The sequence below is a fragment of the Cebus imitator genome, unplaced genomic scaffold (assembly GCF_001604975.1).
Source record: "Cebus imitator isolate Cc_AM_T3 unplaced genomic scaffold, Cebus_imitator-1.0 Scaffold7, whole genome shotgun sequence".
Classification (NCBI taxonomy): Eukaryota; Metazoa; Chordata; class Mammalia; order Primates; family Cebidae; genus Cebus; species Cebus imitator.
This window is the reverse complement of record NW_016107322.1, coordinates 4,497,201-4,518,242: the sequence shown is the minus strand read 5'-3', so window position 1 is coordinate 4,518,242 and position 21,042 is coordinate 4,497,201. Positions and strand designations below refer to the sequence as shown.

The 21,042-nt window shown below is 39.2% G+C and overlaps 1 protein-coding gene across 2 annotated transcripts in view; it reads left to right on the top strand.

The window, feature by feature from the left end:
• CXADR (CXADR Ig-like cell adhesion molecule) overlaps nt 1–21,042 on the top strand; it is a 69,375-nt gene that overhangs the window by 21,241 nt on the left and 27,092 nt on the right. For both annotated transcript variants that reach the window (XM_017539620.2, XM_017539616.2), the window contains exons 2-6: nt 4,590–4,756; nt 9,140–9,344; nt 15,908–16,063; nt 17,575–17,697; nt 18,208–18,346. In XM_017539620.2, the coding sequence (XP_017395109.1) occupies nt 4,590–4,756; nt 9,140–9,344; nt 15,908–16,063; nt 17,575–17,697; nt 18,208–18,346 (790 nt within the window). The remainder of the gene's footprint in view (nt 1–4,589; nt 4,757–9,139; nt 9,345–15,907; nt 16,064–17,574; nt 17,698–18,207; nt 18,347–21,042) is intronic.

Here is a 21,042-nt window from a genome sequence, read left to right as displayed (position 1 = left end):
GAAAGATGCCCAGGGACGCTGCATGAGACCAAGTGTCTGTCTTTTGTCTTATATAATTTGTGTCCGTTGCATACTTCAGCACTTGGAAAAACTATGCCTCTGTGAAAAGAGGCCCTTCAGTGTTGCTAGGAAACCCAGGAAGTGTTTTATATGATCTCAAGATTTTAATTTATTTCTAGTGCAACACAATGAAGAGGAATTGAAGGTTTTAACCATTTTTTGGAAAAAAAAAAAAAAAAAAACCTGAAAGTCATTAAAAAATCATTTTAAAATACCATTAGCTGCATGCTCATTTTAAAAATCTCAGAATAAAGCAGAAATGGGCAATCATCTTCCTTAAAATCTTAATTCTCAAAAGTAATTATTGTTAACAGTTTGACATATAGCTTTTTATTTTGTTCCACATATATAACTATTTTAAGGCAGTCTTTTAAAATTAGTTTTTATGTATCAAACAGGAAAGAAAAATAATATGAAAACTAAGTTGTATTTTATTTTGATCACTTTGTGTAGTATAAGTACTAAGAGCATGAATTTGGGGGTTTTCAGCTTTTATAAATTTAGATGTCTAATTGAAGTTATTTAACTTTTTTTTTTTGAGACAGAGTCTTACTCCGTCGCCGGGGTGGAGTACAGTGGTGCGATCTCAGCTCACTGCAACCTCCACCTCCTAGTTCAAGTGATTCTCCTGCGTTAGCCTCCCGAGTAGCTGGGGCTACAGACACATGCCACCACACTTGGCTAATTTTTCTATTTTTATTAAAGATGGGGTTCCACCATGTTGGTCAGGATGGTCTTGAGCTCTTGACCTCGTGATCCACCCGCCTCGGCTTCCCAAAGTGCTGGGATTACAGGCGTGAGCCACTGAGCCTGGCCTTATTTTACATTTCTAGTTGATTTCTACAAAATGAAAACTCTAAAAGCACACAGTAACCAGGAAGTTTTCATTGTTATTGATAGAAGTTTTCATTCTCACTTATATATTCTTAGCTCCATATTTGAACTATTTCTTGATTTGTTTTGGAATGAGATTTTCATTTTTAAATGTACTTAGATTATTCTTAATCTTACTTGATGCATGAAGCATTACCAAACTAAATTTATCAAATTTATCAAATTTATAATACACTCACCAGTTCTTTTCTACTATGTGCAAAGAACTACAGCAGAGATAGAGGTAGCCGGAATTTCTTCCAGCCCTAATAGAGCTAATGATTCAATAGTAAATCAGAACATGCATTTTAAAAGGTCCTAGAAATACAAGGCACTATAGGAAGAAGATAAGTTTCTGAACATCTAGAAGATGTGACAAGCCAGGCACAGTTGCTCAATTCTATAATCCCAGGACTTTGGGAGGCTGAGACAGGAGGATTACTTGAGCCTCAGGAGTTAGAGACCAGACTAGGTAACATAGTGAGACCCCCCACCCCCCCCCGAAAAAAAAAAGAAAAATGAAATAGAAGGTGTGACATAACTCTGGATGCTACTAAGTCAATAAAATTTATTTAGAAAAAAATATTCCAAGGCAACATATGCTAAGTGCTGAGTAAGTGATACAGAGGGTAGAAAGTAAAGTACAGTCAGCATTCATAGAGAAGGAAAGAAAAATTATTGTAGGGTAGAGAGGTAGAAATGCCTTAATGAAAGAGGTAAGAATGAAATTATTAGAAATAATGGAGTTTATTTAAGTTAAATAGGAGAAACCCTTGAGGTTATACACATAAATACAAAATCATATCCTTTTAAATAGAAACATGGGCATGAAATGGAGGCCAGAGTCGTTGGACTTTCTGGCTGGATTGGTAGGTTTGGATGATGTCTCGTTAGTATTTGCTGGGTAACAAACCAACTCAGACTTTAGAGGCTTAAAACAAAATCATATATTCATGATCCTGTGGGTTGCTGGTTAGACTAGGCTAGGATGGAAAATTACGGGTTCAACAGCGGGGCTGCAGAGAGCTGGTCTGGGCCAGGGCTGAGTGTTCTAGGGTTGGCCAGACACCTCCGTTGACCGTATGGTTTGTTCACACAGTGGCAGGTGACCAAGGAGGCAAGAGTGGGTGCAGCAAGGGTTCTTGAGGCCTCACCCTGGAACTGTAGAGGTCATTCCTGCCACATCCTGTTAGTCAAAACTGGGCCAGTCTAACGTTTAAGGGAGGAGGTGCAGATAATTTATATCCCAATATAAACTTATTTCAGGAGGGCATTTACATGTGATTGAACTCTTATGATGGTACCTAAATGTAAATGGTTTTTAATATAACCAGGATTTTCTTTAGTTCTCAATCAATTGGCTTTGACTTTATTAAAATTTTATTACAACTGAGAGTCTGTGTGTATTAAGCTTATTTTAGGACTAATGGAAAGAATCATGCAGTGACTAATAACATAACTCTTCATTTTGGTTTGTTCTATCAAAATTTATTTGGAAAACCGCATCGAGATAGTCACTGTGGAGAATTAGGACTTTGGATTGATTTACTCTTAATTTTGCTCTAATGTGTTTATTTTTTTGGTGGGAGCAGGGAAAATGGAGAGGAAGAGAGAAGCAGGCCCCATGCACCAACCATATCTTAGTGCTTAGGGCCTCTTCCAGGTCATCATCCAGCTCTGAAGGCTGTCAGAGTGAGGTGACAGGTCCAAATAGTAGAACTGATCTTTAACAGAAAGTGGTGAAACTTACAGTTATGCATACTTTAGATGTTTGAGTTTATACTCAAGAAAATATTGAGTAATCACAAGTAAAACATAGATGTGACAAACTAGTGCTGCACATACTTTTATAGTATGAATAGGAAAAAAGTTTTATGTGATTTTTCACTTACAGACTAAATTTGCATTTTATTTTTTATTTTTTGAGATGAAGTCTTGCTTTGTCACTCAGGCTGGAGGACAGTGGCATGATCTTGGTTCACTGTAGCCTTCAATTCAAGCGATCCTCCTGCCTCAGCCTTCCGAGTAGCTGGGTAGGTGCTATGAAGTCAACTATTAGGTAAAATATTTTTTGAGACGGAGTTTTTCTTTTGTTGTCCAGGCTGGAGTGCAATGGGGTGATCTTGACTCAGTGAAACCTCCACCTCCCAGGTTCAAGCAATTCTTCTGCCTCAGCCTCACGAGTAGCTCGGATTACAGGCATACACCACCATGTCCTGCTAATTTTGTATTTTTTGTAGAGATGGGGTTACACCATGTTGGTCAGACTGGTCTTGAACTCCTGACAGGTGATCCACCCACCTTTGCCTCCCAAAGTGCTGAGATTACCGGTGTGAGCCACCATGCCCAGCCATAAATTTTTTTTTAAATTTTCTTTTTTTTTTTCGTAACATTCTTGGAGTAAAATTTTTAAAAGATACATAAATTGACAGTGTTTCTTTCTTTTTGAATTATCCTTATCAAAACTTATTGCTTAGAAATATTTTTAAGCATTCAATAGAAGGTTGTAGAATTAAATCTAATACAAATTTAAAGAAGCCTTGGCAGAAACTGTCACAATTGATCAGCATATACCCTGCTGACAGTGACTTAGTTCCCAGTGTTTGTGGTAAGCATTAATTAGTGTAGCCTTGAATTTGTATGACGTGACTGACCGTATTAGTCCATTCTTACACTGCTGTAAAGAAATACGTAAAACTGATAATTTATAAAGAAAAGAGGTTTAATTGGCTCTGCAGGCTGTACAGAAAGCATGGCTGGGAATCCTCAGAAAACTTACAATCATGGCAGAAGGCGAAGGGGAAGCAGGCACATCTTACATGGCCAGAGCAGAGAATGAGGAGGTGCTACAAACTTTCAAACAACCATATCTCTTGAGAACTCACTCAATATCATGAGAATAGTGAGGGGGAATTCTGTCCCCTTGATCCAGTCACCTCCCACCAGGCCTCTCTTCCAACATTGGGGATTACAACTCAACATGAAATTTGAGCAAGGTCACAAATCTAAATGATATCACTCACCTTTTAGAGATTCTAGCCAAATTCAGTTTTAAACATTGGCTTGTATCTAGAAACCCTCTACTAGTAGAAATTTATATAACGTCAGGAAGTTCAGTGTTCTTTAAGGGAATTGTATCAAATAAGATGATTCTTGGCTGGGCACAGTGGCTCATGCCTGTAATCCCACCACTTTGGGAGGCCAAGGTGGGCGGATCACAAGGTCAGGAGATCAAGACCATCCTGGCTAACACAGTGAAACCCTATCTCTACTAACAATACAAAAAATTAGCTGGGCATGGTGGTATGCACCTGTACTCCCAGCTACTCAGGAGGCTGAGGCAGGAGAATCACTTGAACCTGGGAGGCTGAAGTTGCAGTGAGCTGAGATCACGCCATTGCACTCCAGCCTGCAACAGTGCGATACTCTGTCTCAAAAAAAAAACCACAAAAATGATGATACTAATTGTGTCATTGTACTTTTACAAACACAAAATTAAAAATTGGGCATCTCTGAGTGTGGACTCCATTCCTCTGCACCCAAACCCCATCCTGTATCCCTCGCATCTGAGTGCTGCTTCTGAATGGCTGCAGGGTGCTGTGTGCGCTGCCATTATAATAGCAAATTCTTAGTCCCGTGTATATTTCTTTCTCTAGATTTCACCAGAAGTTTGAGTATCACTACTCCTGAACAGATGATTGAAAAAGCCAGAGGGGAAACTGCCTATCTGCCATGCAAATTTACGCTTAGTCCTGAAGACCAGGGACCACTGGACATCGAGTGGCTGATATCACCAGCTGATAATCAGGTGGTGGATCAAGTGGTAAGTTTGATATATCCTTGCTCACTTAGCAGCTGTCTGTGCAACTGTCTGATGTGTCCATCACCCTGCCAGTCACATGGATGGGCTGCAGGGAGCTAGGAAGGAAGCCCCCTACTTCTTAGGCTTACGGTCTGGGTGAGGAAGGCAATTGATCTGGTAGAAATTGAGGACACATATGTAATGGAGGGAAATGGATAATGAGTGGCCTAAGGTTACAGAAGAGGAAAAGGTCACTGGAGTTCTTAGAGAAGGTTCAGGGAGGAAGAGGAACTTATGAAAATTCTGACAATCTGGATTTGAGGCAGGAAATAACAGAGGCCTAGGTGGAGCAGGCATGATGCTGAGACAGGAATGTGTGTCATGTGTTAAGAGATGGCAAATAACTGTGCTTTGTTATTAAAGGTTAGACAGAATTGAAATTTTTACTCAAGGTTTCTGTCAGCAGTAGAAGGGTCATTAGCTATAGTGAAACTAGTACATAGTATTACAGTCTATTTTCCTTATTTTTTTCAAGTTAAATATCCTGTACAATGCATTTCTTAAAAAACAAAATCAAGTCTTTTTAAATTAATTTTTTTCTTTGACTTTAGAACTTCCCAGCGTAAAAACGAAGTCTTTAGAGCAAAAAATAATCTATAAAATACTTAAATACTGAAACAATATTTTAGTATTTTTTTAAATTTTCCCTAATCAAAGTAATAAGAGTTTAATGTAGAAAATTTGGAAAGCCAAAAATAGCACAAAGGGGGAAACATGCCTAGTAGTCTCATCTCTTAATATATCCGTCATATTTTGCCTTTTAAATTATTCCAGAATACTTTATTTAGAATGTTGCACATTGGCTTTGTCTGTCACATTTAATTTAAAAAAATATTAATACATTATATTAGATAGGGGGAGAGGAAAACAAGTCCAAATATTTAGGTAAATATAGTAATACGTATATTTGGAAGAGAAATTTTATATGTACTTATTCATATAAAAGAAGGGCATATTTAAAAGTGGCAAGTTACATTGTTCCATTTAATGGCTGAATCAGTGCAGTTAGGTAATTCATATTTTTGGCAAATCCAGTCAGTTTGCCCTTGAAGTTTATCTGAAGGAAATAATTAAGGTGCTTACTCAAGTTGTGAGTAACTAGAGCCACCCCCCGCAAGGATGTAACCTCTTCGTGATTCTGCTACCAGAATTTCCTTCTGGTTCCCTAAGCAAAATAAATCGAGCCTGACTCATTTTATCACTCAGCCCTGTTACCCTGTTCGCTGTCTCTCTTACCTCCCCCCCGACCCCTGCCCTTCCCACCTTCTCTCCCTTCTCTCCCTTCTCTCTCTGGAGGTGCTGGCACCTAGAGTACAAACTCCTATCTGAGGTCTTGCAGTTCCCCGTTCTTGTGGCAGTGCAAAGCCTGTCCCCCTTTAGAGCCTGGGACTTTGATCTCCTGCTTAAGATAGGGGAAGCCTTGGATGCATATAGAGAGCATGGGTTTTTAGTGCTTCGGGTGAGTGAAGCTTGTGACAAGGTGCACGTAGAGACCCAGAAGCACAGTGTGCCCTGAGCCATTAGTGTGTCTGTTAATGGGAAGAGAACCTCAAGCTTTCCATGCTGAGTGAGAGGCATGGCTTTGCTGTCTATAGGAGTTTTAAGATAAATGTGAAACTGGGACTGGACTTTGAGTGACCATTTCTGAGTTAAAAACCTAGCTTCTAACTTAAAACACAGTTATATCAGGCCAAAAGAAAGGTAAAAGGGTTAGGGAGAGATTGATGCAGAAGAGGATGTATGCATATGTAGAATTTAAGCTGCATATGTTAACTGAGCCCCTATTTCAATATATTTCAGCTAGTAGACAGAATGGTTAAAAACTAGGAATTGAAAGACTGAGCTAGAGAAATTTGCATTGTTATTCCTTGTGTGATCTCTTTAATCAGCAGTTACTGTAAACTGTATGCTTGGGCAGTATTTTATATACTTAAAACAACATAGTAAGGTGAGAATTATTATACTCATGAAAGGAGGAAACAGAGGCCCAGAGATTTTCATGCCCAGAGTCACATAGCTAGCAACAAATGCAGTTGGGATTTAAACTCAGCTCACTGACTCTCACACCTGAACTGTCCTGTGCTGCCTCCCATGTTTCATAAACCTGTTTCCTCATATGCAAAGTGGGAACAGATATACCCAGCAACCCAGGGTCATTATCAGAATTCAGCAAAATACCGTATGCACAAGCATTTTCTAAGCTCGTAAGTGATATTGAGATGATAGTTATGTACTGTGCCAAGTGAAATGGATCTGGTTTGCACCTTTGTTGTGTGACTTGGCAAATGCTAATCAGTGAGAGCCTCTGCTTTCCTCAGCCTAAATGTTCAATGTGGACAATGCCATCATCCTGCGGGATTGTGAAGGGGAGTCAGTGAAGACATGCAAAAATGCATGGTAAATTCCCCATTTCTTAACTAATATTCATAACATTGTTTTCTGGGAAGATATGAAGATAGCTTATAAAATAACCAACAGTGGGAATGCAGCTTATTTCTCAAGCCCCCCTTAAAAGACTCCTAAGGTGTGTGTGGAGCCTAACGAGCTACTGGAAGTACAACAGATTGAACTCTATGACCTTTTGCAACAGATGAATCAACTACTTTTTAAATTTATTTAACAAACTGGTATTGAGCACAACCTAGATGCACACAGTTCATATATAAATAAAAGATCACGCCGGGCGCGGTGGCTCATGCCTGTAATCCCAGCACTTTGGGAGGCCAAGGCGGGTGGATCACGAGGTCAAGAGCTCGAGACCATCCTTGTCAACATGGTGAAACCCCGTCTCTACTAAAAATACAAAAATTAGCTGGGCATGGTGTCACGTGCCTGTAATCCCAGCTACTCAAGGAGGCTGAGGCAGGAGAATTGCCTGAACCCAGGAGGAGGAGGTTGCGGTGAGCCGAGATCGCGCCATTGCACTCCAGCCTGGGTAACAAGAGCGAAACTCCGTCTCAAAAAAAAAATAAAAAAATAAAAAATAAAAGATCTTTGGTGGGTTAGGGTGGGGTCAGTGTGGTTGGGAAGGAGATAACACAGACTAGAACCCAAGTTCCTCCACTCAGGAAGTTTCCACAGAATAAACCTGGAAAACAGTATTCTTGGATGACATTTATTCTGATTATACTGCCCGTAGTTAGCACTCAGGTAAAAGAAATTATTTGTAGGATACAGGCTGTAGTCGTGTTTCCTGATTATTATTTGAGTTTTGGCATCACTGCTCTTTGGCCCGTGGGTCTCATAACCAGAACGAAGAGATTAGCAAATATGAAACATTATAAAATGTGTTAAATTAATGTTAGAGATTGTTAGAGATTATTACTACAGTTCTCTTCTAAGAAAATACTCTAAACACAGATTTTGTTTTCCCTCTAAATCATCCAGCCTTTAGTAATTGCCATCAAAGGCTATAAGCATGGTTCAGAAAACTCAGTGGATTGGGCAAGGGTCTTTGCTTTAGTTACAGAAGATTCATTCAAAGTTCTTGTCAATCTGGGTACACATATCTTAAGAGGTTTATTGTATGATTTTATCTGTTAGAGTCTAGAACCCTTAAGTAACTCCAACTTAGTATTATGACCAAACAAAGTTTTTTATTAGGTTCCACAGACAAATTATGATAAGCCTTTTTTGGGGACAGGGAGCAGTAGGTACTTGATTTTGTTACAGTTGGTTGGCAAGCTACAGCCTCAGAGGCAGTTGAAAAATAGTCTATCAGAATGAGCAGGCCAGGCACGGTGGCTCACACCTGTAATCACAGCACTTTGAGAGGCCGAGGAGGGTGAATCACTTGAGGTCAGGAGTTCAAGACCAGCCTGGCCAACATGGTGAAGTCCCGTCTCTACTAAAAATACAAAAATTGTTGGGCATGGTGGCACATGCCTGTAGTCTCAGCTACTGAGAAGGCAGAGGGGGAGAAGTGCATGAATCTGGGAGGTGGAGGGAGCCAAGATTGCACCTTTCATTGCACTCTAGCCTGGGCCACAGAGCCAGACTCCGTCTCAAAAACAAAACAAAACAAAATGAATGAGCAAACCTGTGTTCTTCCCAATCTTACTAAATTGCTCTCTAGTACAGTATAGGGCTTTACTACTTTATCCTGCTGGGTTTTTATTTCCCCATTAAAAATGGAAGTTTGGGACTGTACCCAAGGATCACATTGATTCCTTTCCATTTATTTCATTCTGTGATTTGGATACTTTTAGGTTTCCCCATAATACTGTGTTCTTCTTTTTCTTTTTGAGGGGAGGATTCTGTAGCAGTAGGTGTATCCAGAGCTCCTTTACGAGACAATTTTTTTCAGTCTGTTTGTTTTTCCTCCTAATTTTGGCTTTCTTTTAGATTATTTTATATTCTGGAGACAAAATGTATGACGACTACTATCCAGATCTGAAAGGACGAGTGCATTTTACGAGTAATGATCTCAAATCTGGTGATGCATCAATAAATGTAACGAATTTACAGCTCTCAGATATTGGCACATACCAGTGCAAAGTGAAAAAAGCTCCTGGTGTTGCAAATAAGAAGTTTCAGCTGGTAGTTCTTGGTAAGTCATTTTTATTTGTTAATGGGCTACTGAGTAAGAGGATGATTAGTCATAGTACTATAGTAGCAGCATTTGTATGAGACAAAGCTTAATTTTTTAGAATAACAATTTTAATTACTTGAAGTACTTCTGTGTTGGGTAACATCAAATATAAAAGTAGCTTTTGTTTTTGGAGAGGAAAAGTAAGAAGTGATCAGCTTCTTTGTGAAATTCATAAGAGTTTTAAAATCAGTGGAGGAGCATTGTGGTAGGGAGGAAGAACCCTAAGTCAGGAGTTAGATGTAGGGTTTTTGCCTTGTCCTCAGAACTTTCCCTGAGAACTGTGTAGAACCTCGTTATTTCCTTGGGCCTCAGCCTACCATTTGGCATTAAACCTATCAAATCCCGTTCAATTAAAAAATGTTTGTTATGTGTGCTATAGCTTTTACCCATATTACCCAAACAATAAATAATGTTTTTATAATGAATAATTTGAGCATTTTGAATGGAGGTAAAGAAATATGGAGGAAGAAATATTGAATTCACGTTAAGGCCGTTAGTCATCACATAGTTATTTAAACTTCTTGGCATCATTGTTTTTTAATCATCAAAGTGAGTAGACGAGACATTCACTGTGATATCTTATAGCTCTCTCTATGATAGTTAAGAGGGAGATAGTGTAAACTGCTTTGTAAACTGCCAAAGACTGCCACTTTATTATCCTTCTTTAGATTCTGTGATGTCTACAAGCACTCTTAATCCCTTTAAATTGAGAAACTGAAAGCTAATAGTTCATAAATATACTTCCAAAACCATACTGTGGTGAACTTTACACAAATGGCTACCATGTAGAAAAAAGCTATGTAGCTCTCTTTTATGACAGTAAATTCCCCTGTTTTCATGTTTTAGGGGACACTTGGGGATTGACTTTTCATAGGAAAAGCTGATTCCTAGAATTGTCTAAGATGACTAGAAATAACTGATCAGGGCAGGACTCCCATATCAACATTTACCTCATTCCTTTTGTTTAGAGAACTGATTAGGGATAAGGTAGAATATTCTAAAGAATACTCTTTATTTTTGTCTTAATACTCTCTTAAGAGCAATGTTCAAGATGGCTTGGGCACCCAACACTTAACTACTCCTAGGAGTAGACCTAGCACTTACCTACTTTTCCTAGAAACTAGGAACAAGAGTGGGGATTTTTGTGTACCTTAATGGTAAATTCGTGGGTTGTCTTGGTAGATAAGTCATCTGCCGGCAGCATCATTAAGTGGGCACCTGAAGGGATCCTGGTGAGATGCATCATTCTGAATCACACTAACTAAAAATATTTCTTGTGGTGTAAAAGTAAGGGAATCTGAACACCAAGGAACCAGAAAAAGAAATATGGTAATGTTGGAAATTTGAACTTTCTGTGACTTCATTGAGTAAATATGGAGTAGCTTTTCTTTTTTATAAATGTATAAGCAAGTAAAAGATTAACACCTGGTCTGAATTCTTACCACAGACCCAGGAATTCCTGAGATTATAACCCTGACTATACTTTCTTCTAACACTGCTCTCCAGAAAGTATTGAGTTGGAAGATGTACACAGAATATTAACTGGTCCATGATATACGAAGCAGGAGATACTTGATTATCAGAATTATTTATTGTGAAACCCCTGTTTGATGGGACAGGTACACTGGGATGAATGGGGTTGGCACATATTCCCAGAAGAGTTGTGGCAAGCATATCTGTGTGTTTGTGTATTGTCTGGATCCTGTGGGACCAGCTTCAGGGTCACATTTGCAGTTATTGACTGAAGAGATCATTACAGCATACAGCAGCACATATCCCAAAAGGAACCTGAGTTGGGTGGCAGGGATGGCACATAATGTGGCTCAGTGCACTCATGTCAGGAGCCATGACTGCACAGCAGTAGGAATGGCCTTTTTACATAAAACTTCCAACCCCAGCATCTCATTCCTGAGAATGGATAAGGGCGAAGCATTGACATAGTTCATCCTGAGTCACTCCTTTTATAGCCAAGTGAGCCTCGAATTCAAACCAGGGAGAGAGAAAAGGGGTAAGTTGGGATGAGAAGAGAAAGCGGGGAAGTGATTGCTGAAGAGAAGTAAGGATGACTGGTACTCTGATTGGGGCAAGGTTGTGTCAGAGCCAGAGGATTTCTTGTAGCCCTTTTTTCCATGTTTTTAGATCAGTCATGACTGCTGCTGGGAGAAACCACCAGAATTGTATTCTCTTGAAGGTGAGAATGGGATTGAAGCTTATCTATTAGTTTTGTCTGGAAATTCTGCCTGGATAATCTGGGGCAAAAGATAAGATGAAGTGCCCTCTAGTGACCCAACTGAGTGGTGGTCATTGGAGCTCATTCGATTCACTAGTGGCTCTGCCTAATGCTTTGGTTCTTTTGTGGGAAATCTGAAGTAGTTGCCATCATGGCATTCACAGTGTAATGCCAGTTCATTCATTGAGCTTGTGTGTTATATGGCCATTCACCCCGACAGATGACTGTTAGTCTTCTGGATGTGAGGGGAAGCATGTTGCTATAGCTTGCTCCATTGCCATGCCTGCCTTGCTCTTTCAGACACAGCAAAAGCATATGTGGATGCAGCTCAGTAAAGCAGCAGCGGAAGTGGGAAATGATAACACAGAGAATTGATAGAAGGTTACTATTGTGGCCACATATCACCAGCACCTTCCCCTGGAGCTCTGAAAGGGCCTGTTTATTGCAACCTTTTGATAAAAAGAGACAGAGTTGTTTTGAAGAGCAGAACATGCACAGTTAACATTCCTGGACATATGTGGTTACTCACACTGCAGCATGCCACCAGATCACAGTGGCAACAGTAAGTGTAGTGGCTCAGTCATCACTGGCTTTAAATGTCCTAAGAGATTTGCAAACCACGGATTCAGGGCAGGGCCCCTCACTACTTTTTATTTTGAAATAATTTTTAGTTTTATAGAAACGTTGCAAAAATACTAGGAAGTTTCTGAGAGTAGACCCATCATCTCATTTTCCCTAATGTTAACATCTTACAAAATCATAATTATCAAAACAAAGAAATTAACATTGATAGAATACTATTAACTAAATTACAGACCCAATTTGAATTTTACTGTTTTCCAGTAATGTCCTTTTTGTACTAGGATTGCATCTAGAATCCACACTGCATTTATATCTCCTTAATCTCCTCCAGTCATGTCCGGGGGCACATGATATCATGTCTTGTTAATCATGATCATTTACTTTAAGTTTTATCTGATGGGTTTCTCCACTCTGGAGTTATTATTTATCACTCTGTAATTAACAACTGTCTTGGGGGAAATACTTTGAGACTATGTTGTTTCTCATTTAAACATTTGCCTTTTGATTTTAGCATCTATTGATAGATTTTTCCTGGAGTCAGGGTATTTTTGAACCAGTCAGAAATTGTATTTCTTGGAAGGATGACATCATGATAAAAGCATTTCTTGTCTCATGTAGAGATTTAGCGTATATTTCCGGTAGACTGGTGTAGGCCACTAGCATGGAAAGATGATGCAGTAATACATGTATAGAGCAGAGCATTACTAAATTGATGGGATACCATGTCCAACTTCAACTTGATAGTCACTTACCCTTATCTGAGAAGGACGATTGGTTCTGTTACTGATCATGTAGGCAGATGTTCTGAGGACAGCGGTCAGGTATGTGGGAAGCCCAGACCAAACATTTAGGGACAAGACTTTATTTGTGCCCTCTTTATGGTTTTCTTCTGTTCCAGCAGAGTACCATGGGTTAAGAATTAATCTTCCTTGCTTATAGCCATTACTGGAAATTAAAAAAAAAAAAAAAAAGGATTAATCTTCCCCGTGGTATAATGTTTGGATGTTGGCATGTAAAAGACTTGTACTTTCTCTTCCCAGTGGAAGGTAGGTGGGCCGCTCCAAAGTGTCACTCAGAAACCCATGTTGGTAGAATTTTGTTTCACTGTGGATGGTTATAGTGAGGACCTGAATTTCCTAGCTGCAGCTTTAAATAACTCTCCATTATTAGATATGTTTAGATATGTTGGTTATGTGGGAGAAAAGGGATATAGAAAGGATAAGGGTTGGAGTTAGAACACCATATTACCCATAGATGTTTGATGCACAAAGCATTGCATCAGTTACTCATTTGCTGCTAATTTATTCTAATAAAGGATTTATTGGTAGTTTGAAGAAATGGAAGAGAACAAGGCTTATTTCATTGAAGACTTTCAGGATGAAATAATTTGCAAAATTTATTTAAAAGTCCAACTGATATAGTCTCCAGAGCACCTGGTCAGTTTGAAAAGTAAACAGATTTGTTTGGAAAAATCAACAATGCAGTTAAATATGTCTGTTGACCTTTATTTTAAAAGCGTTAAGTAGTAACAGATGAAGGGAAATACAGTTAAATTTGTTAAGGAGTTACTAAGGAGTAAGATCACGGTTGACAACCTTAGTTGAAGATACCCCACTGGATATGACAAATCGTGTTGAGCCAGTTTTGGGAAACAATTTGACAATTTCTTACACAGTTAAAATATTTACACTCACCATATGATCCAGCAGTTACTACGAAAAAGGAGAGCATACGCCAGTGTTCACATGAGTGTTCAAGCAGTGTTCTTAATAGTGCAAAACTGTAAAATGCATTTACCTTTATTTGTAGTAATGAAAGAATAAAAACCCATTCAGGACTGAAAAAAGGAAAATCAGCTTAAACTAAAAATGAAAAAAAGCAGTCCTGACATTTATCAGCCTGGAAGGACAGATACAGACAAAGTCAGCTGCAGAGTATATGGAAAACATTGTCTCTCCCAAGCCTGTGGAGCAGTAGCAAAACATAGACTATTGCTGTCTTCCTAATGGTGTTCCCAGACCTACACTGCTACCCATCCTCTACTGGAATACTCACTTACTAAATGGCCCTGCCTCCTGACAGCTTCCACTTCCTGTTTAATCCCCATTTCTCCTCATATCTCCTCAGAAACAGCTGATTGAGAGCTGATGGCTGCTTCCTTAGAACCTCCTCAGAATCCTTCAACATCCCTGCTCTTGTCCAGTGGCATTCTGTGGTTCCTCATAATGCCTTCCTCACTGGTCCATATGATTTTGATAGATGAAACACTTGCTCCTTGTCAGTTTGGCTAACAAGGCTTTAATAGTAGCCCCCAAACTGGAAACACAGTATTCATTAACAATTGACTGAATAAGCAAACTTGTGTTATAATCATTCATTGAAATACTAAAATAACTAAAGTAACACGGATCAATCTCAGAAACGTATGCTGGATAAAAGAAGACAAACAGTATGTACTGTATTATTCCATTCATGTAATTCCAGAAGAACTAATCTATAGCAGTAGAAACCTGATCAGTTGCTTCCTGGGCCAGGGTTTTGGAGTTACATTTATTGTAACTAGCATAAGGGAACTTTCTTCGGAGAGGGTTGGAGTGGTGCTTAATGGATATATAGACCCATTTATTAAAAGTAATCAACACACATTATTAACATGTTAACTTTATTGTGTGAATATTATGCCTTATTAAAGTTCAGCAGAAGAGCATGCAATGCGAAGGTGTTAATCCAGGATTGGGGTGAGTTGCAGGTAATGGAGGTAGTCGCTGTCCTAAACAGTTACCCGGAACACCTGGAATATAATCTCAGATTTCCTTTTTTTTAATTATTATTCTTTTTTACATATGAATTTCCAGATTGTGAATATCTTTTTGACTCAGGGTCTTGTTCTGTCACCTAGGCTGGAGTGCAGTGACATGATTATAGCTTCACTGCAGCCTCAAAGTCCTGGTCTCAAGCAGTCCTCCTACCTCAGCCTCCCAGGTAGCTAGGACAACAGGCCACATATCACCACAGTCAGCTAATTTTTCAAAGTTTTTGTAGAGAAAGGGTCTTGCTGTGTTACCCAGCCTAGTCTCAAACCCCTGACCTCAAGTGATCCCCTACCGCCTTGGCCTCCCGAAGTGCTGGGATTACACCATGCCCAGCCCAGATTTTTTTTTATAACCTGCTCTTTGGATGGATTTGAGTTGATATAAATGCAGAGTGTTAGTTGGTCCTTGCTACACTAAATGAATTATCCCTGTTAGTACTGTTGATTATAAACTGCCTGATTGTCAGGGTTGTGGCACTAGAGGGGTGTGACTTGGGACATACTGCCAGGGAGCTATATGTCAAGCATGAAGAATAATAGCTAAGGAATGGAAGGGGAAGCTTCCTTGATTCTCAAGTGGTCTTGCCGAAAAAAGCAAGTGCATCATCCTTGGTTTTTTCAGGTATGCCTCATGGAATGGATGGGCACCAAGCTATGCCTGAAATATTGCCATATCTACTAATGCAGTGGCTGCTTGTCTCTGAGCTTATTCTTTGCTGTTTTGTCTCAGACAAAGCTGAATAAACGGATGTTGATCACTTATTGTGGTCTTTCATTTTTTTGTGAATTCTGAACCCAGAACCAACTGATAATGAGTCAGTGGTTGTGCACAATGCTTTAATCATAAAAGTAAGTTCCATTCTCCTATGTAAACTTATAATTTATTTTCTTTTTCAGTTAAGCCTTCAGGTACAAGATGTTACGTCGATGGATCGGAAGAAATTGGAAATGATTTTAAACTAAAATGTGAACCAAAAGAAGGTTCACTTCCATTACAGTATGAATGGCAAAAATTGTCTGACTCACAGAAATTGCCCACTTCATGGTTATCAGGTACTGCTGATAATAGTATTTGTACCATGTGCCAGTGATCTGGACTAAAATCTAGTAGGGGGTGTGTGTGTAATTTGAGATAGGGCCTTGCTCTCTCTTCCAGGCTCACTGCAATCATGGCTTACTGCAGCTTCGACCTCCCAGGCTCAAGTCATCCTCCTGGAACTACAGGTGCATGCCATCATGCCCCACTAATTAAAAAAAAAAAAATTGTAGAGATAGGATTCCCCTGTGTTGCCTGTACTGGTCTCAAAGTCCTGGGCTCAAGCAGTCCTTCCTTGGCCTCCCAAAGTGCTGGGCCCAGGCATGTGCCCAGCCTGCTTTTATATTTTAGATTCCCAAATGCTTTTCCTCTTCTACATAGAACAATCATGATTTCCATGGGAATTATTCAGTATTTTTTAATATCAATTTAGTGCCATGTGTTATAAAGAGCTATTCTATGATTTCATTTTTAAGGATATTATAATTAGCTACTGAGGCATATCTTTTTTTTTCCCCTGAGACAAGAAGTGTCGCTCTGTCACCCAGGCTGGAGTGCAGTGGCAGGATCTCGGCTCCCTGAAGTCTTCACCTCACAGGCTCAAGTGATCCTCCCACTGCAGCCTCCAAAGTAGCTGAGACTACAGCCATGTGTCACTACACCCTGCTAATTTTTGTATTTTTTGTAGAGATGGAGTTTCTCCATGTTGCCCACGTTGGTCTCAAACTCCTGGGCTCAAGCTCTCCACCCACCTCGGCCTCCCAAAGGGCTGGGTAAATTATAGGCATGAGCCATTGCACCTGGCTGATTTTTTTTTTTTAATTGATGAGAAATGTTTATGGTTATAACTTAGTGGCCAAAGTATAATAAGAGTTGGATCTTTAGTGTTTTGCCTAGATTGAAAATATGGTAATTTATCCATGATGTGTCTATAAAAGAAAATGTGTGTGACACTAAACTAGAAAGTTACAAATTGGCTGAATCTGTTCACCTATTTGCTGTAATTGACTTCTTAGTTTAAACTGATTACCAGGCTCCACCCCGCCATCCAGTGCATTCTGGACTTTAGTGGGCTTTCTCTCTGCCTTTCTTTTTTTCAAGCTAAGAGACCGATCTGGGAGACCGCCTTTGACTTCTTTTTGTATGTTTCTTCCATCTAGGGGGATAAAATAGGTTTTGTAAGTTTTCCTGCTGCATGAAAGATCCTTTGTGGAACAGGATAGTTTTTATAGTCTGATGTGCCCCAAAGTGGGTTTGCAGCAGCGACACAGTGGACCAACACCCTGCTTCAGCTCTGAGGCTCTGTGGTGCAGGGAATCATGATTACTTTCACATTGATACATGTGAACTGGAAACATGATTCTTTGAATTCTGGAGACATCTGTGTGGCTCAATGCTAGTTTGTTTGCAGTCGGCTTTGATCTGTCTTGCTTTTAACTGCATTGTCAAACTTGGTAGGGGCTATGTTTACTAACAACTGAGAGTAATACATAATATAAAACTGAGTTTCTTTTTCCTCTTTCCATAGAAATGACTTCATCTATTATATCTGTAAAAAATGCCTCTTCTGAGTTCTCTGGGACATATAGCTGTACAGTCAAAAACAGAGTGGGCTCTGATCAGTGCCTGTTGCGTTTAAACGTTGTTCCTCGTAAGTATCTTCTTTCACTTGGTGGTTTTCTTTCTGTTATCTTTATACCATCTCCTTTAGTTTAGTTAGCAAGTGTGTATTAAGGGCAAGGGGACACAGACTTTGATCAGAACACTGGTTTGATTATTAGCTTTTCTAGAAAAAGATATTTTATTTAAAAAACTTCATAATTGCAATGATATATGAAGAAGGTAAGAATTGTCAAATCAACTCTTGTACCATATTTATAAGTGCGAGTAGCTCAGAACATTCTCCTATGCTAACCAAGATAACTTTGAATATTAAAATCTTTCAGACAGGTTTTATCATTTTTATGTTTGAAATAGATTATACAGTTCAGAAGAAAGTTCTTTTTATGAATTTTTCCCCTGGATCAAAAAGACTAAATTATGTGTCTCTTAAAGTTAATACATGTGATGAAATCAATCTATAAATGTGTAGCTTACCTTCAATATCTATACATGTGTATTTTTTTTTTACTATTAATTCTTATTAACTTCTTATTTTTAGCTTCAAATAAAGCTGGACTCATTGCAGGAGCCATTATAGGAATTTTGCTTGCTCTAGTGCTCATTGGTCTTATCATCTTTTGCTGTCATAAAAAGCGCAGAGAAGAAAAATATGAAAAGGAAGTTCATCATGATATCAGGTAATTATGTGAGACAGGAGCTGACTGATGATGTACACCAAGTATGCGTCATGTCTCTAAAGCATTAGTTCTCTTATTAACCATCCAAAGCAGCTTTCTTAGGAGAATGGATAAAAGCTTTGGCCCCCTTCTCCTCAATGCATTTACTGGTTTTTTTTTGTTTTTTTTTTTTGAGATGGAGTCTCTCTCTGTCACCCAGGCTGTAGTGCAGTGGCGTGATCTTGGCTCACTGCAACCTCCACCTCCCGGTTCAAGCAATTCTCTTGCCTCAGCCTCCTGAGTAGCTGGGACAACAGGCGTGCACCACCACACCCAGCTAATTTTTGTATTTTTTAATAGAGACGGGTTTTCACCATGTTGGCCAGAATGGTCTTAGTCTCTTGATCTCATGATCCACCCACCTTGGCCTCCCAAAATGCTGGGATTATGGGCATGAGCTACCGTACCCGGCCAAGCCTTCAATGAGTCTTAATGTCTCTGCTGGTGGAAGGTTTTGCCTCCGTGTTGATGACTACTGGCTGATCAGGATGGTCGTTGCTGAAGGTTGGAGTGGCTGTGGCAAATTCTTTCTTTCTTTGGTTGTTGGTTTTGTTTGTTTGTTTGTTTGTTAAGATAAGGTCTCGTTTGCCCAGGCTGAAGTACAGTGGTACATTTATGGCCCACTGCAACCTCTGCCCCCTGGCTTCAAGTAGTCTTCCCACTTCAGCTTCCCAAGCAGTAGCTAGGACTACTGACATGAGCCACCACATCTGACTAATTTTTGTATTTTTTGTAGAGATGGGGTTTCGCCACATTGCCAAGGCTGGTCTCGAACTCCTGGGCTTCATTAGCTCCTACCAAGAATGTCAACCTGTCCTTTAAAGCTTTGAAGCCAGACACCAATTTCTTTAGCTTTGAAAGGCCGAGATGGTATCTTCTTCCAGTAGAAGTCTGTTTTGTCTGTTGAAAATCTGTTAGTGTAGTTACCTTCATCAATGATCTTTTAGCTAGATCTTCTGGATAACTTTCTGTAGCTTCCTTGTCAGCACTTTGTTGCATCACCTTGTACTTTTATGTTATGGAAATGGCTTGTTTCCCTAAACTCATGAACCAGCCTCTGCTAGCTTCCAACTTTTTTTTCTGTAGCTGCCTTAGCTCTCTCAGCTTTGATAGAATTGAAGAGAGTTAGGGCCTAGCTCTGGATTGGGCTTTGGTTTAAGGGACTGTTGTGACTCTTTTGACCCTCTATCCAGACCAGTAAACTTTCTCCATATCAGCAATAAGACTGTTTCACTTTCTTATTGTTCACATGTTCACTGGAATAGCACTTTGACTTTAAGAACTTTTTCACTGCATTTACAATTTGGCTTGGCTGTTTGGTGCAAGAAACTAGCTTTCAACCAGACTTGATTTTCAGCATGCTGTCCTCGCTAAGGTTAATTATTTCTGGGTTTTGATTTAAAGAGAGCCATGCTGATGATTGCTTGAGTCCAGGAGTTTCAGCTTGCAGTCAGCTATGATCACACCACAGCACTCTAGCCTGGGTGACAGATTAAGACTGTCTCAAAATAAATAAATAAAATACATATTTTTTAAAGTGAGAGCTATACTAACTATTCCTTTTACTCGAACACTTAGAGATCATGGCAGGGTTATTAAGTGGCCTCGTTTTAATATTGTTGTGTCTCAGGGAATAGAGAGGCCTGAGGGAGAGGTGAGTGACGGTAGAGGTGGGGTAGAGTGGGGGAATGGGCAGAATACACATAACATTTATTAAGTTTGTTGTCTTATGCGGGCATAGTTCATGGCGCTCCAGAACAATTAAAATAGTAACATCAGAGATGACTGATCACAGATCACCCTAACAGGTATTATGATAATGAGAAAGTTTGAACTATTGTGAGAATTTCCAAAATGCAACACAGACATGAAGTGAGCACATGCTGTTGGAAAAATGGTACTGGTAGATTTGCTTGGCATAAGATTACCACAAACCTTCAATTTGTTATAAAAAAAAATGCGATCAATATCTATGAAGTGTAATAAAACCAAGGCACAATGAAATGAGCATACCTATATTTTTAAAATTTACCAAAGATAACTTAGATACACAGTTATCCTTCAGTATCTGTGGAGGACCTCCTGTGGATACCAAAATCCAGGGATGCTCAAGTTCCTGATATAAAATGGTGGCCAGAGGCAGTGACTCAGCCTATAATCCCAGCACTTTGGGAGGCCAAGATGGGAGGATCATTTGAGGCCAGGAAGGAGTTCAAGTCACCAACCTGAGGAAGATGGCAAGACCCTGTCTCTATTAAAAAAAAGAAAGAAAAAGAATATAAATTGGCATACTATTTGTATATAACCTGCACATATTCCTCTGTATACTTTATCTCGTTTATTTATAATACCTATTATAATGTAAATACTATATAAGTGGTTGTTATAATGTATTGTTTAGGGGATAATAACAAATCTGTACATGTTAGGTACAGAGATGACTTAAAAAATTTTTTTCTATGTGTGGTTTGTTGGCTTCACAGATGAGGAGCCCATGGATATGGAGAGCCATTTGAGCTCTTTGTCAGTGTTTGGAATTAAAATTCTTATGCTTAAATTAAATTTCTAGTGTTTTCAGCTAAGGTTTTAGATAAATTTAATAGAAAAAATTCTTTTTTTAAATTTTTTAAATTTAAAATTTTTTTTTTTTTTTTTTT